Below are 18,766 nucleotides of genomic sequence, written 5' to 3' on the forward strand. Positions count from 1 at the left end.
ATCTTTAACGGGTCAGTTTTACTTTTGGCCCATGTCTTAAATCAGCTGTAAAATACAAACAAAAAAGTTGTTTTTCATCTCTTGTTTTTGTTGTTAAGCTTCCTTTTCCATTAAAATATTAGCTTTCATATTTTTGGTGTGGGCGTCTGAGCCGTTTTTGCGTCAGTATACAGTAGCTGTGGCGACAATGTAGCTTACCTCCACCAGTATGACTGACAAATACCAGAAAAAGCTGATATGAAACATATTTTAATAATTGTTAACCATGTATGTGTAAGCATAGAACTGTAACATGGTTCCACAGGTTTGCGTAACTGTTATTGATACTTTTTTATAGACTTGCCATGCCAATTACAATTACAAGTCACTAACGATTACAATAACAATATTTTTTCCAATTACAATTCAAATCATATTTACCTCATAATTAATGAAATTATTAAATCAATTAATTTCCCCGATTACAATTATAATTTTTAAGAACACATTTTTCAGTTACAATTATATCTTCAAATATTCATGTTCAATTACAATTTGTAAGAGAGCAATAAATCATGTCTCCAAATGAGGTCAACCGCAAATTTGCCGTGACAAATTAAATTATGATTATGTTGACCAGCATTTTTTTAAATTACAATTAAATTACAAATATTTCACCTCCCCTGAAAGTCAATTACAATTACACTCTCAAATACTAACTGTCTTAACCATGGACCGTTTACATTTTAGGTTGCCTTTTAAAATCTGGCCAAGGACACCAGATGAAAACTAGCCTCTTCTGGCTAAATCTGGCTCATTTACAGCATGTCTGTTTATTAATGTCCATTTGCCCCTTTTAAATATTAAAGGGGATATATCATGCTTAATCCACTTTTTTAGCCCTTAAATGCATTTTGTTGTATAATTAGAGTGTATAGAAGTACAGAAAAGCTCAAATTAGTCTCTTCAGGTGCTCCGTTGATATCTTTATATTCTGTTTTGGTCATATTTTTCAATCTGTTTCGATTTTTCGATTCCGTATTACGTTTTTTGAACAAAGACATCACAGTATTTGCAGCGGAACTGCCAAATTAGGACATCGACTCCAGGCCAAACACTTGGAGCAATCCGCCATTTTTATTTCTCCCTTTTATTTTGTAGTCCAAGCTCCAGGATGCCAAAGTTACGAGAGGTTAAGTCAAAATGTTCGGTTGTTGGATGTAGTAACCCACACGCTTCATTACACCGTCTCCTAGCATCAGAACCTTTTCGAAGTGCCTGGTTGAGTTTTATTTTTCATGGAAATGTACCCACATCTGTGGGTAAGGTCATTTTTGTGTGCACGAAGCACTTCAAGGATGACTGCTGCAACAACCTTCGCCAGTACAAAGAAGGATTTGCCGAAAGACTTGGTCTGATTGAGGGGTCAATTTCTTCTATCTTTGGAGACAACGAACAGAGCACTGTAAATAACGCTAAAAAGTGTGCAGTTGCACCGTCTTCATATGTTAGCACTGTGTGCTCGTTTTAGATCCTAAAATATGGCCTATGTGATTTAATTTAAGTCTGAAGTTTTCATTAGTCATTTCATTTTGCCGTTTTTGTCTCCGAAAACACTGTATTAAAATGCATTTCGTGACGTTAGCTTGGCACTAGCGTTAGCTCGGTACTTGTGCTAGCTCACTTGTTAGGGTTCTGCAGGTTCATCATCTTCATTTTCATCTCGCGCCGCCGGGTCCGACTCTGGCTCGAACATGTAAGGCTGGATGGACAAGTCTTCTGTTGTTGACATTTTGTAAATAACGTGTGAATAAACATTTTCTGCACCGCTAGACAATCGTATCTCTTCTATCAAACTACAATAATGGCCGAACAGGGTGGAGTTGAACCGAGTGTCACCTCTGCAACCTGGAGAGGGGGAGGGGTATGAAGTGTCTCATTTGCATTTAAAGAGACCGCACCAAAACGAGTTGCTCTCAGAAGCACATCAGAAAAGAGGCCTGTGGAGCTATAATAATGAGGAATTCAGACCCAAGCATTGCAGTTCCGCTTTATATAGACCACAACTGTATGATTTATATGTAAAAAGGAAGGATTTAAAAGCATATGTCTCCTTTAAATAAATTAAAATTCATGTGTTAAATCAGCAGTAAAATACACTAAAACAATTATCTGTCATCTCATTTGCTTCTCATCACTTGGTCACCTTGTTAGGCTTTCTAATCAATGAAAATATTGGTTTTCATATTTTTGGTGTGGGCATCAGAGCCTTTTTTTCCTGTCAGTATATACTGTACCTAGATTTAAAAAATTTAAAAAAGGTAAAATGATCTTCATAACATAGCTCATAATAGCCATTCCTGATGGGGGGCACAGAGACCTTGTTGGTAGCACATCATGTATTTTGTAGGCAGGGACAAGGCTGGCCTGACAGCAATGTGAGTGATGAGTGTAAGCCATAGAGTTTTTAATGAATTTCCATGCCAATTACAATTACAAAGTAAATTATCTAAACTCAATCACGATTCAATTACGGTAACAGCAGCAACACATTTTTTCCAAGTACAATTACTATTATAATTACCTCATAATTGTAATTAATTATCAATTACGTGATTACAATTATAATTGACCCCAATCCTGGTAATAATTGAAGCAATAAAAGCTCTCAGTTTATAAACACATCTATGCCAGTGATTGGGTAGAGCATTAGCCACATGTCTTCAGATGAACTCCACACAAACCCTGGTGTTGATCAGTTTACTGCTGCTGCACATGAGCGTGCATGCTAAGTACTGCGCTGTCAGTGTGAGGTGATCCACATGCAATCTGCCAACCTCTGCAGCATCTGTCTGAACTCAGATCGACCCAAAACGAAAACCCTGCACTACACAGCTGCCTCAGCGTCCAAAATCTTTCTCCACTGTTTCACATTTCTAGAAATATGACCTCTTTTGCACATCAGCATCCGATCCAAGCCGTTTCTGTTGTGATATAATCAAATATAAATGTTTTGTAGCCTCATAGATGAAAGCCATCACTTGAAAGAATGATTGCTCCAGCTGGGGTCCTGTGTTCTCATGCAGAGCAAAGACAAAGCGAGTAAACCAAGGAGAGAGGTCATGCTTTAAATACGAAAGAAGACTGCCACCTGCTGAACACGTGGATCCATGTTTGTTTACTAAGCAGACGGAGAAGGCTTTATAAAATCCACTATCTCAAGGGCGTCAAAACTCATTTTTGTTCAGGGGCCAAATACGAAGCATTTGAGTTTGATCTCAAGTGGGTCACAGATTTTATGTGGGAAAACAAGTAATTTCAACATCATTATATCCTAGTTACACTTCTACATATACATAAATTACAAAATATGTAAGAAACCAACAATATCCAAGTAATAAGTGACATATCAGTCCCAACAGGTTTACATTGCGTAGATTTTCTGACTAATTTCTATGTACTTAAGGTAAATATTATGTCATAATTTGAGGAAAATTGAAAAACAGGTTAACAATAAAAACAACTGCAATCATGTGATATAAGCATCGGGAAAACTGTGAGCCCCTTTCATTCACACAATGATCATGTTTTCTCTCCTGCGGGCCGAATTAAATGCCCCAAGGGGCCGGATTTGGCCCCTGGGCCATGAATTCGACACGTACACTATTTGGTGCAAGGACATGAATTGTTAAATTACACTGAAGTCAATGTGTAAAAGCGTGTAACTCCTTTAATGTAAAATCAATCCAGCGGGAAACTCAACCTCAATCTATCATAATAAATGTCACACAATCTGTTTTGCAGTGGTTATTCTAGGACACTTAAAGTGAAGTTAAAGCATTTAGGAAGCAGGAAAGACATTGCTGAGTGGCAATAAAAGAACTGTAGAGTCGGCAAATACAGTATTGTAGCTTGACCGACCTAGAGGGGAAAAAGCCACAGTCTGACTCAACGGATATCTTTAATTTATGTATTTATTTTGCTTGTTTGAGAACATGTTTTCAATTTAATGGGAAATGTTGGCTTGGTGTGGGATAATATGGAAATCCCCAGAATTATCTCAGTTCTAAGAGAACATTACAGAGTATTTTTAAAAGGTGCCTGAAGTGAAATTCAATTGCAAGCTCTGTCATAAGATCATACATAACATCTGTGAGTCCAGGGCTGCAACAACGAATCAATATAATCGATGAAAATTGATTATTAAAAGCATTGACAACGAATTTCATTATCCATTCGTTGTCTTGTGCAGTGTTTCTATAAAACATGACTGACATGGAGAAATGACTCACTGATATTGCTAAGATGTTTCTCTGTATCCTGTATATCAATGTTCTTCTTTAATTTATTGGCTGATTTATCAGTATCGGCCGATTTATCTGCTTTTTAAGCTCCCAAATATCGGTATCGGCATTCAACCCAAAAAAATTGTGAATCGGTTGGGCTATAAACATGAAACATGATTGTGTAAACGAGGTATAAAACATAGCAGTGCCATAAACAAATTAAAGTATTTTGAGAGTGCAAAAACATTCCCATCTGATTACTGTAAGTGCCGTTTAAAAACTGCTCAGCCTACATTTAAATTTTTGAAAGGGAGGCTAGAAGAACAAAAAAGTCTCTGAATGTCTGAGGCAAAAAGGTTCTGGGACAAAGACAGGCTGAAACATGAAGAAAAACTATCCTCCCAGGCTTTTCCCACAGCCTTTTGCCTTCCACATACAACTATACAAGAATGAGTCCTTTGGGGGGAAAAAGTGTTGTGCTGTCAGGAGGAGGAGGCTGAATAGAACCCTGGATTCTACTTTGTTTTCCATTGCCACTGAAAAGACGGCGCTGCCCTCTCCTGGCTCACAATGAGCTGTGAATGATGTCAAGGAAAAGGGGCATGTGTTTAGACAACAGCAGCATTGAATATCAAATGTCAGAGGCTCATTAATATAGAAGCGTATTGAAGTCACTTTAAAAAAAAATTGTAATTTTTAGTTTGTTTTTTGGGCTATGTTTTTGTCTTTTTCTGACAATTTTGTTTCTTCTGTTTTTCAGACTAATTTTTTTTCTTAATTTATAGAGATAATCAGCTGCACACTGTGCGTAGTCGATAGACTACTTATAATGCCATCCATATGACTTAAAGATAGGACTATTTCCCAGTAAGAATGTGCAATATTTTATTCTTGACAATATATCGTCAAAAACATTGTCAATGGTAAGACTATGTCATCCCATGATAAAAACTAGAGAGTCCGATCCGATATTGATATCAGATATCGTTCCGATATCAGCCAGAAAACGAATATTGGATTTTATCGGACTATCTAAAATCACCGATATAAGCTCTCTTTTCCGCTCCAGCACTTCTATCCATAGGCAACTGTGGTTCACACTCCAACAAAGTAACCTACTGTTGCTGACTATTGTTCTCTGTTTGAGTAACATCACTTGATCAAGCCTTTTCTAACATTCCACACTACAAAATAAGTAATAAAAGTATGTACGATTTGTGCTGATTCGTATCAGATCAATATCAGCATCGGCCAATAAGCAAGACTGCAATATCGGTATCATATCGGAATTGAAAAAGTTGTATTGGAGACAAAAAGTTGTATGGATACGATAAATTCCCATGTCGAAAATAAGTGAGGGCCACAGGCCATTTGTTCCACAATTTAGCCAAGAATGCCCTAAAAACCTTGTTCCACGGGACAAAATTGCCCCCAAGTATTTTGTCAACAACTTATTCTCTGGAGCAGAGTGCTGTTCATGGGAGTTCTGCCACAAAACCTCCATGGTGTGCGCCGCCACCACCACACACACACACAGACGTTGGTATTTGTCACAGCTCACCTGAAGCTGCCGTGTGCGGTACATCAAGGACTGCTACTTGGTTAAGACCAGACAACATCCAACAAAGTAAACCAGTCCAGTTCCTCCACCAGATCCACCCAAAGTTCCCACAAACACGGTAAAAGAGATGAACCTGCCAGCAATAATTATGAAGTGGAAACTGAAGCTAAGCTAACCCACCGACACATAAAACTGGGCGAAGCGCTAACGCTAACCACTCCATATCAGAAATAAACCAAGTAAAAAGTACACGGCTTACTGTTTATGGTCAGATTTAACACTTGTATGGAAGGATAAAAGCTAAACATGTCACACGTCATGTTAAATAAATGTTAGCATTAAACTAAAGTCACTAGTCACCTGTCCTAACTAGTGAAATGCAATATTTTTTAATCATATTACAAGTATATTTCAGTGTTCACAAGACAAAGCTGGTCCCATTAGACAGTAATTTAACTATTGTGATTATTACACCAAAATATCCTGAATGATTAAATCAACAAGCTTTATCTGGTTTAATTATAGTAAATCAGAGTTATTTATCAACCATAACTTTATGTAACTCAATATCAGATATAAAATAAACAATTCAGCAACAGTAAAAACCCTATTGGAGTTATTTTTTTTTTAGAAAATAATTTCATTTTAACTGAGGAAATAAATGTATTACATACAATAACACTAAAAGAGTGACCCACATGCACTAATATATTCCATAAAATATCAGCCCATGAGCTCTTTGAGTCAACAGCTGTTGTAGCCTTTTTTAATGTGTCTAGTGTTGATGTATTCACATTCATTTGTGTTTGTAAGGAACCTGTTTATAGTTTAACTTGGGAATCATTTTATTTATTTATTGTTTTTATTTATCTTAATTTTCATCGTTATCGAGATAACGATCCCTATTTCCCAGTGTCTTAAACCAAGTTGAAAGTACATTTTTATCAAATGAAACAAGCCGGCCATGTTTCCTCTCAATAAAGAAATAAATGCATCTGTTGTTTCAAATGCCCTCTAAGCTCAGAAAAAAATTACTCTGAAAAACAGAAAAACAATTAGCATGAAAAACAGAAAAAAATTACTCTGAAAAACAGAAAAACAAAATTATGCATAAATTATTTTTTTTTTCCAAGTGAATGCAATATGCTTCCATACATTAACTTGAGGAAAACCACGTTTTTAAATATCTAGACCACGAAAAGTCCCAAAGGCCCAGTGCTTCAAAAATAGAACAATCTTTCTCTTGGATAGTAGGATTCTGTTACATCATTATCTTCCACTTGCGGTCTGAGGCTCTGTGACACTTGTGTAGATTGCTCTGACACTGCAAAAAGCCACTGTGGAGCATACATTTTTTATCAGGTATCTGTACACTAAAGCGGTTCCTACCAGACTGATCGTTCATCACACGGATAGCTTTAGCTTTGGCCAGCTCCAGGGCCGTGACCCATCTCTGCCGCTCCACCTCTGTGCTAGCTTTCAGATGGTAGGTGCGACCGCCGCTGCTCAGGACAATGTTGCAGGCGTCCTCTGTGTCGATGTGAGCCGTAGCCAAGTTTATGGTTCCTCGACACGTATGGGCCATTTCTGCTTGTGTCCTGCAAGAAAGAAAAACCCCAGAAAAAACCTGATGAATGCCTGCCCATGTTATCCATTCACACGTTACTACTTTACCAATATTAAAAGAACATATTAAAACATTTTCTTTTACTTAAACAGGCAGGTCAGAGAGTTACAGATAAGATGCCATTGTGATTATGTCACACCAAGCAGCAATGATGGTGTAACCTGTCACACAGGACTAGGGTTACAAAGGGGCAAAACATTTCTGATAGACTTCCACAGGAATTTAAGCTTGAAAATTTGGAAATTTTGGCAATATTAATATTAAATTATTTATTGGAATTAACCAGTTATTTGAAAAAACTGTCATATCCAAACAAATGTGACCTCCAGGAACAAATCCGCATGACAGAAACGGGGGAAAAAAGGAGAAAAAAAAAATTTCTGTGAAAGCTGTGATTTTTGGGTATTTTTTTGCAAAATATGCTAGTTATAAAGAAAGAACTCCATGCTCCAAATAAACATATTGGAGGATTTAAAATGGTAAACTTTGTTTTTGAAAACAGCTCGTTTCCAGCACAGTGGTGTCTGTGTTGGGGGTTTGGAATTCCAACAGCTGATTACCATACCGGCTTTCTTTGGCTATACAAACAATTTTGTTTTTGTTTTCGGCCAACAAACTATGCGTTGAAGTACAGTAAAACACATGGCTACTCTAAGCCTCTATTCTGATTCTAAGTCAAAAACACTGTTTCAGAAGTGTGTGTTTATCGCAGCAGACTAGCGTAAATCATAACTACAGTCAGTTTTTTAAAACACTCTCCAGAGTCATTCAGTCAGTCATTGCAGACACGCATTGCTTCCTTCTCCTCCTCACTTCGTTGACCATAAAAAAAAATCACTTTAAGACGGTATTTCTTTGGGGGTTTTTTTCTACCGCTGCGTCGCATTGAGTCAAACAAGCGGAGAACATGAGCTTGTCCGATGAAGGCCACACAACAAGAAATTGAAATTGGTTATTTGCCAAATTAGTTGTAAAATATCAGCAAAAAAGTCAAGATGATGCTAAAATATATTCTCCAAACTATATTTAACATCGCTGTTAAGGGCCAGCCTTCATCTATGTAAATATATGTTTATTCTCATTAATTCCCATGGAAAGTTTCCAACGTTGACCATTCCTGGAATTCAGCAACCCCACAGAGTAAATCTCCATGCAATTAGAGTGATGAAGACATTTATTTTAAAAGCATAAAAATAGTTTGTCTTGACATTAAAAAAACATATTAGTTAAGGTTGTAGATTTATGATTATTTCAACAACAAAACATTTTTTACAAGCTACAATTTGTCTTTTGTGTATCTGGATGTGGTGGCCAATCAGGTTTCAAGGGTGGCACCTGCCACCCTGGGCCACCTCATTAGCCCCGCCCATGCAGAGAACACTTCACCTTTGCAGCAAACCTGAACCTGCATTTACAAATGTTTAAGGAAACAGGATGGTTTGAATCTCTGAATCAGGCCTGGATGACATGCTGTAAATGTGTTGGGTGTTTGGTCAATGGCAGCATCCACTAAAACTAACAGTTACACATTCATGGCCAGCAAAACAATGAAAATAACAACGCTATTGTCTTGCTCCAGGCTTCTATAGTGGATACAAGCATACAGTACAATGAATAGCAGTGCCAACAAAGATAGAACAGTGAAGAAGGGAGTGGTAGTAGGGACACAGAGCCAAAGCAACAGGGTGGGACGATGACTGGATGCCTCTGAGGTTACACAGAATATAACTACATATCCACTTCAAATATGTTGCTTTGTTGGAGTGAGTGAGTGCAAATTGTGTGAGGCAGCAGGTGTAGAACGGAATAAATGAATGTTGGATGCACCATGTGCTTACCACTGGGATCTCTACCAGGAACCCGGCTGGGAGGGGTGGTAGGTGCCTTACATCGGCCACGGTTACATGATGTTTTTTTTTAAGTCGGAATGAATGTTATTCCGAATTAAATCATTCGGAATTAAAGTGTTATGTTTCGTGTTTACATAGTAATAGTAATTCCGAATTGAGGTTTAAACGGAAAACAGGTTTATTTGGCTTTATTCAATTCTGCTTTAGGTCTGGGGGTTGGGAAGGCTCTAATCGGATCACATCTATCGGGAAAAACACAGCAAACCTTTTATTGTCGGCTGTAACACAGAACACCACACATGAGAACTGTTTTCACCTTTATTTTCATTGTAGTTTTGAAGCAACAGCTCGACAATAACACACTTTGGTCCGCAGAGCGGAAGGGAGATAGGAACTAATCACCATTAAAAAAAAGCCCAGTAAAACTCTGGAAAACAATAACCAGGATTAAAGAGTTGCTCCCTGGTAAAGATAGAAGCTCTAATAACAGGTACAATGATAAACTTTGTGATATTACAGCCTGTGCATGCAGTACTGAAACTTAGTATCATCCGTCGGATGAAGCCTGTTCCGTTTGCCAATGTCCGTGCGTGTAATAAGTCCATGTGTCCGTTTGAATGTCCGCATGTTAATGCTTCCGTCAATCCACTATTTTCAATATATCCATGTCTTTTAAGGCTCTTATTAAATAAATAGTGTCAGCTCTAGTCTGGGCCGCCATCTTAGACTAGGTCGTCACCAGCAAGTCATCGCAGCAAGTTGTGCAAGCGCAGAACGACCGGAATTAACTTAAAGAGGAATTAAGTGTTTACAAGATAGAGGAATTATTTATTTCAGAATTAACATCGGAATAAACCAGCCACCTAATTCGGATTTAAGTTTAATTCAGAATTACATTTGCATTAGGAATTAAGTGTTTACAAGGTCAGTTTAAAGAGGAATTAAGTTCCATTCTGCTTTAAAGAGGAATTAAAGATCCCATGTAAATTTGGCAATAGTGACATTAACAACACCTGATGTGTCCATGCAGAGTGTAAACCTAATCTAGGGTTGGAAGATATTGTGCATAAAATGTAATATTCGTCAGTAATGGTATATTAATGAAGTTCATTTGTGGAAAATTTCTAGTGGAGCATCACATTAAAAGTAGACTTAACCTGTTATTGCCATGGATATATATATATATATATATATATATATATATATATATAAACAGAAATGTATCGTTTGACAATATTGGCATATTGGATATCGGCAAAAAGCTAATATCGAACATCCCTAGTGCTATCCATCAATATATCCACTGATTAGGGTTGCAGAAAGCTGATCGTATCCCAGTTTACTGAAGGGCGAAGGTCTCCTGACAAAAACATCTTTCAGGAGACTGAGGTTTATAAAAAATGAAGGTTGAAAAGTAACACAGCACTGAGAAGCCTGGCAGCAGTGCACTTATCTCATGCTTTTGTGCAAAAGTTATGGACATAACATTACTTCACAGTTTCCCAAACAACTGGTCCTCGGTTAGATTTTTTCTTTCAAAATCTCATCGTCTATTGTTTGCTCTTTCGCATTCTCAGCACGTTTGCTGTCCGTTTTGAGTTTTTACGTTAAGACGCAACATACATGAACAATATCATATTGCCGCTATTGTTCATTAAATGTCAGCTGACAAATACTTAACAAACCTATCAGACTTTAAAGATCATTTGTTCCAAAATAAAAATGTAAAAGGTTGAAAATGCCACATGAAAGTTTGTTTGCCAATCACTGTCCTCCTTCTCTGATGAAGAAACACAAGAAATCACGTAAAGGCTCAAACATACTCGGGCGGACTGCGCGCACAATGAACTCCGCGCACAACGGACTCAGCGTGGACTGTCCGCTCTCCTCAAAGCTTACATACTTGGGTGCACCACACGTAGTAGTTTCTAATAAAATCCTACATGTCCCATGATTCTCTGTAGTCCTTGTTCTCCTGGGACGTGTTTTAGCACGTCTGCCAGTCTCTCCTCTAAGCTCGTGTTCATCTCTCCTGCTCTGTTTCACTAGGTGGGTGAAATACAGGTCGGTGTTATATTTAATGCGAAACTGAGCTTTGCATTTACAGTAATTGGCCTAGCGCACTCTTCGCAAACTGTGTTTTGCGGGTGTCTGTCCCAGTAAGTTTGAGAATTAACAAAGGAAGAAAAAACATATCTACGGGTCACCACATCCCACAAAAAAGTTTTGCACATTCCATTTCTCAACAACAAAATGTTCATGGTGGAGATTAAAACAAACTTTTAGGCGGTAATTTCAAACTTTTTACACCTTTTTTTCAAGCAAATGATCTTTATTCTAATGATCAATGAGGCCTATACTGTTTTTATCTGATGAAATAAACAACTATTGTCTCCAGCAGCTTTGAAACAAGCAGGTTAAAAGTTAGTTCCAGTTCGATTCGATTGAATTATAGATTATCTCCCCATTAATTGACTAAAAGTAATTTACAGTATACATGTTGATTTACATATCTAAAAAAAACATGAATTCCTTAACATTGCAATACATGTTTATTACCCTTCAACTCAAAAATCCAAAATAAAGTTCAAGTAAGAATATAAAAGTACAAAATAATGCATTCAGAGGTAGCATTCAATAAAAAATAAAAAGGCAGTGGGAGCCGGCAGCCTGTCATGGTGTCCTTCCTGAACCAACATAATTTAGTATTTATGTTGAAAACACATACTGTAGGCCTAGCTTACTGAAAAAAGTGCATCTTTTAATTCTTCATTCACATGAAAATAACAACAACTTAAAGTAATTCACTCTGCCACTCACATTTTTCTTAAACTCAAAATTCCAAATGCCAATGCTGCATCCACACCGGATGAGTCACGAAATGTTCGCACGTCCAGATTACATACAAAGTCAATGGATAGATGCCTCCCAGATGCAAAATCTTTCCAGTGCGGCAGTGCGGTGCGATCCGCACGTCAAGTGCGTCGGCTGTGCAAGCACGCTCCCGATTATACGCATATCCGCACACCCGCACCTTCGCAAGAGTTTAAATTATTGAACTCCTGCGGCTGTTTTGCATGATGAAAGCCAGTCAGAGGACACTGGTCTGTTCACCCATTCAACCATAGAGTAGAAGCTGTATGTGACCACCTGGAGCTGTATGACACGGCCTTTATAACCGGGACCGGACTAGGAAAGATTAGGCGTGGAGGAGAATCAGCAGGTAAAGGTTTTCTCTGTAGTTTTCATCTTTGAAAGTCGGCACTGAGCTAGGATAGCTTTAGCCGTTGATCACACCGGCTTTTTTCACTGGTGGTTTATGTTTGTGAGAGGAGAAAAAGGAGCGCAGCTCCTCGCTTCAGCAGGCAGTGAAACTCACCGAGTTGGATGTGTCGCTGGTGGGCGGGGCCTTGCTTCAGACATGGGTATGATGCAAATGGGGACATTTTTTGATCCTGCTGACCCTGCGGTACGTTTCGTGCAGCAAATGCGTCCGGTGTCACAGAAGACGGATTCGGTGTCAACGCAGCATAATACAGAAAGTGCTTTTCCAACAAAAAATACCTTAAGAAATGTGTGTGTGTGTGTGTGTGTGTGTGTGTGTGTGTGTGTGTGTGTGTGTGTGTGTGTGTGTGTGTGTGTATATATGTTTGCTGCTGCTGCTGTCACTGCGGGTATTTCCTCATTGTTGCCTCGACACTCTGCCGTCATATCCGGGATAAAGGACGAAGGTTATGGGGAATGGCTACCTTCGACAAACGAGTGTGTGTCTTCACTGCCCTGCACTTTTGAAACTCCGAGGAGCCATTCGCGTTAGGTATTCTCCAGCGCCGCCATCTTTGTTTTGGTCAAACGATGCATCAGCGCGCATATTTTGCATCAACGTTATTGATTACGTTGACGCATTGTCCCGGCCCTACTCAGATAATATCCACAGTTCACTGGCGAAGGTGAACTCTCTTGTCCCTTGAAGAAAAGACTTTGAACCAGTCCGAGGTCTTCTACTTTGTTGTTTAGGTGAGGTTAACTAAACGGCTGCCTGAGTATTCTATTCAGTCGCTAGGATTCATTCCACATAACATTCACCCATCCTTCCTCACTGTGAGCCCTTACTGCCACAACCAGCTGCTTCTCAGCTGACACCAGCAGGGTGGTTGCCACCTTGTTAAGTTCAAGCGTGAGGTGAATCTCAAGATCTACGAAGCACTGGCATCCCACACACAGCCAAACAAGTCCTCCTGTGTTCCCTCCTTGGCTGACATTCAGTGCACATCAGTTTTGCAGTCATCACTGTGCTGGTGGCATGCAGAGGCCAGGCAGGGATGCTGAAAAGACAAGGTTCCAGCCGCTCATGGGTCAGTCCAACAACTCCAGTTCCCTGAATAGCACTGGTTCAACAAAGCAAATGTGCAGCTGATGAAAATGAGATGAAATCTACAATGGTCATTCCAGCCCTATTGAACGAGCGGGGGGGAGGCAGCGTGCATGCAAAAGCCCTGAACAACAAAGACATGAAACAATAAAAAAAAACTAGCAAATAGAGACGATAGCCTATTAGTATAAGGGGAGAATGAGCCGAGGGGATGAGCAGGTTCTGGCCTGGTATGCAGAGCCATGTGAGGAGAGTAGCGTTTTACCTGTCCGTCCCCTGCGCACACATCCCTATGAAACACAAATCCACTGATCTGAAGCATGTAATGACAAAACAAGAAACAGTTAACAACAACAAACAGAAATCAGGCAAGCGCAAACCCAAGCAGGATGAAAATGGGACACCATAACCACAGCGCCAGAATGCAGCCTATTGTTATGGCTGGGTTTTTTTCTGCAACGAGGCCTGAAGTGAGAGAGCCAGAGGAACCACGCATAAAAATCTATGGAAAGACAAACAGGGGATATCGCTCCATTTCTCCTACTTTTGCATGAAAACACAAGGACCCCGGGACAGCACACACACAGACAGGCTTTAAGGCTCAGCACTGATACAAAACGGGAACCTATTAAAGAGATTAGCTCCCACATCCCACATCTCCTGTTCCAGTAACATTTAGCTAAACATAACAACCGAAAACACAGAGCTCAGGCCATCCTCTACGCTAGATTCAGGGTAGCGGTCTGTCCCCATTTAATTAATTACAGGAAAAAATAACGCACACAAAAAAATTACATTGTGAATGGCACTCCAAACATCATGGAACCTTTCTCATTTCAAAAGTTCCCGAAGGTTAAAGTACCTATAATACTGATGCTCAGATGACTACAATACAATGAGAGACTATTAAGCTTCTCAGCTTCGTTGGTAATAATCTTGGTTTATAAAAACACCGGATGGAAAACAAAAGCCCAGTTTTGTGCAAATGGCACAACAAAGCTTTTTCAGCCCTTGCTACTACCTCATAGCTAAAAATGTAGCAGCAAGCATAAACACTCAAACAGCTAGCACGGAACTTGAACACTGGACAAAATCAATCAATAAGTTAATGACTGACAAATGAACAAAGGACAAATATTATTATCTGAAGGAGAGAAAAAGCACCAACGTTGGTGTTCAATAATTCAATTGCTCAGAAAAGTGTTCTTACTGTTTATGATGTGCTAACTTTATCGCACTACATATGGACCTTATGTTTTATTAGGGCCCGAGCACCAAGACTCTTTTGTTATCTTATTATCATTATTATTATTCTTACAAAAAAAAGTGATCGCATTTTTGAGGGCCTAAACACGTTCAAATTCTCGTGAAAATTTGAACGCATTTAGAACTGGTGAAAAGTTTGATATTTTGGGGGAATTGCACATGTGAATGGCAAAATGACTCAATAGCGCCCCCTTGATAATTGGCCTTTTGGAATGGGCTCCCAGCTGGGACTGATGACATCATCACTTAGCAATTTTTAGGTCAGATTAAAAAAGACATTATTTGGATTAACTAATTACAGAGCATAAATAATTAATGGCACACATTTTGTAATCTCTTGACAGTAGGCATGTAACGATTCACTCAACTCCCGATACGATTCGATTCACAATACTGGGTTCACGATACGATTCTCTCACGATTTATTTTACAAAATGGGACTGTAGAAAAATGATGACTGAAAAATATTCCTTTATTTTTTTGGGGAAAAAAACTATAAAAAACTATACTGTTTTCCTTTTATTTTTCATTGTCAAAAGAATTCCTTGATAAACTATTCAAAACAATGCAATTTAACTAAAAATGAATCTGGAAGGAAATAAATAAAGGAATAATACAAATGAAGAAGAAGCCTATTAATTTAAATTCTGGTTCTATAGTAAACAATGCAAAACTGCATGATAGTTCCTTTTCTTTTTAAAAGTGCAACTGAAAATGTATTTTGTGCCTTAACAATTGGACTTAAAAAAAAAAAAAAAGGTAATTTCACTGTATTTAGGTCAGATATTTGTTTGGACCAGCAAAGGGTGCTGGTAACCCAGTGATCGGTTGGCATGCAGATATCTTGCAGTGAAGAAGAGATGCTATGCTTGCAGACAGAGCTAACAGAAAAACGTGACTTTTACAGATATTCACGTAATATTACAGATATTTTTTGGTGCTAAAGGGGTATGGAATCATTTATGGACATGTTTAAAAGTAGAAGGCGGCCAGAAAGAAAGTATGAGCAGATTCCGCCCCCCGCCAACACTTCCGGATAAAAAAAGTACTGCGATTCAATTTTCACATTATTGCTGTGAATCGTGATGCCTATGAATCGATTTTTAACTGCCTTACGATTAATCGTTACATCCCTACTTGACAGCACTATATATTGTATGTAATTGCATGCTGGTAGCAATTTTTGCTCGCATTATCCCAACATCCTGTTTAGGCAGGGTTGTTTTGATGAACAAAGCATTTCAAAACTTCTCCTTGTGTTTTGGTGGCCAAATTTTTGGCACATCAGTACTTTCAACGTTTTGGTTGTGCACATGGCATGCGTCTATAGTGGGAGAATGTAAGGAAGTTTTCACAGGACATCTGCACGAAGCACTTTTTTGGATGTCCCACCCAAAGCAAATATTTTACTTGTTGATAAGAACTCAAGATGTGCAACAAGCAGATGGTGCCTATACTAACCCCTCAGTTAGCATGTACAACTGAAACTCAAACAGCTTTTAAGGAGAAAATAAAGGGTGTGTAGACAACATAAAAAATAAGGCCAGAGTCACTTACAACAGCTACCACCAATTGCTTTAAGGCCTTTCAAAAATCCCCATAAAACAAGAAAGGATTTGTTTCAAGAGAAAAACAAGTAGTGTAGTAGTAGTAGCTGAAGGTAATAAAGCTGGTAGGAAAAGCCAGTTAGGAAATTAAAGATTGATTATGGAGTGAGAGAGTGAGAACAAAGTTCTTGCTGGGTGTACTTAACAGCAGAACAAAGTTTGCCTTGTTAAGCTAAAAGAGGGGAAGCACAAAGCTGACATTGTAAAAAAGAAAGACAGATGTGCAACGTTAAGAGCCAAAGCAAATCTATAACCAATGAACTGTTGAATCACCAGGAAACCCATTATCAATATTAACATCTACAAGCATCTGCTGAGTGTGACAGTCCATCCCAAAAGAGCCACAGCATTGATTTTAGTTCATGAGTGGCGCCTCAGCGTCAGAGCGCTAAACAGCAATTCCTTCAAGTATTGATTAAACTGGTAGACAGGTAAGTCATAATTGATTTAAATAAATGATAAACGTACCCTTTTAAAAAGGCAAACACAAACTGAACACTACTAATCAAACAGTTGATCAAAGTGTTCTAAGCTGACAGGCATTTAAAATGCATATTCACATCACATTTGCTTAAGATACTGTTTATATCAGACATTGGTAACTGGCCACCATATGCAGCCCTTGGTCTAATTTTGTGTGACCCCCAAAAGTAAACAACAAAAAATTACATTAAAGGATGTTAAAAACACACAAATGTATTATAGCTGTCAAAGTTAATGCATTCTCTTATTACAAAGTTAATTTTAGAGCGCATAAATCGCAATTTTCTTCTCGTTTATTCCTTTTAAAAAGCACCATTGTTGTTGTTTAGCACATTACATTTGCGGGAACAGAGTTTCTTATACATTCCATTCATGTTACAATGACACAACAGTTTTTCAGCAAAATAAACTCGCGATTAACTCCGAAAAATCATGCGATTAATGGCGATTACAATTTTAATTGTTTGACAGCACTAAAAGAACTACAAAATGGCCACAAAAATACACAAAATGACTCCAAATTCAAACAAAATGACAACAAAGACACAAAAAAATGTAAGAAAAATATACATAATGAGAGAAAATAGTCAAACTGAGAACACAAATGCACAAAATTTGAGAAAAATGTACAAATATACTCCAAAAACAAACAAAATTACAACATAAACACTCACAATGAAAGAAAATTATACAAAATGATTACACAAAAACAGCAAAAAATTAAATTCACAAGTAAATACAGAAATTGAGAGAAAAATAAACAAAGCAAGAACAAAAATATAAAACAGAGAAAATTATAAAAAATGACAACAAACACAAAAAAAGGAAACCACTCAAACCCTTTGTTCTTTCTAGCATTAATGATCAGATTGGTCATTATTCTAAATACCGACATGAATGTTGATCATGTGACCCTCAAATCAAACAATCACAATTTTGTGGCCCCTGCTGTTATAAAAGTTGTCGATTACCTGATATTTATTGAACCCCATCAACTAAAGAAACCAAACATTATTGGGATGGGATAGAATGTTTTAGCTCTCCATTCTAATAAGATTTTGTGAATGTTCTGTTTTATCCTGAGTGCTGTTATCACACTTGTGACTGCTGCGGTTTCAGGAAAGCATCATGAGACACAACTTTTCCCCTGCAGCAGCAGCAGGAACAGTCATGACTCAAGCCCTCTGACATGAATGCTGATATTTGAACAAGACAATTTGCCCCAAGGGACTGTCCTAATGTCAATGTATTATCTAAGCAATTATAAGTCACATGCTGTAATAATTTACATTTTAATTAGTATTTTTAATTATTTGATTAGTAATGCTGCTTAGCTTGAGTCACAGACAGGTCAACTCCAATGGGATCAAAGCCCACTTAACACGGATTTAGTCAAACTCTTTGGATCCAGGGACTCCGAGTCCTTAGAGGGGAGAAAATAGTTCAAACACCCCCTCCTAATCCTCACATCAATTAAACACAATTTACTGTCATTTGTGTCCCTAAATGCCATAGGAATTATATATTCTTTGAAGATTTCAACTTAAATATCTAAGATCTTCGTAGTAGAAATAAACATTGTCTCCGTCTAAATATCTCCCTTCCTATCCACTATTCCTTAACCCACGAAAGTGTTTCAGTGGCGTCCATAATAGGGAGCATTCCAATTCTCTAAAAGCTAAGGAAATGAGGCTCAAAGCTTCCTTTATAACCTCCGTTAGCCTAGGAAACACTG

The 18,766-nt window shown here is 38.2% G+C and overlaps 1 protein-coding gene across 1 annotated transcript in view; it reads right to left on the bottom strand.

Moving 5' to 3' along the window:
* Positions 1 to 18,766, bottom strand: part of osbp2b (oxysterol binding protein 2b) — a 73,041-nt gene that overhangs the window by 50,130 nt on the left and 4,145 nt on the right. Inside the window, exon 2 of the mRNA XM_028458335.1 lies at positions 7,216 to 7,424. Coding sequence (XP_028314136.1) covers positions 7,216 to 7,424 — 209 coding nt within the window. The remainder of the gene's footprint in view (positions 1 to 7,215; positions 7,425 to 18,766) is intronic.

This window comes from Gouania willdenowi, chromosome 9 (genome assembly GCF_900634775.1).
Source record: "Gouania willdenowi chromosome 9, fGouWil2.1, whole genome shotgun sequence".
Lineage (NCBI taxonomy): Eukaryota > Metazoa > Chordata > Actinopteri > Blenniiformes > Gobiesocidae > Gouania > Gouania willdenowi.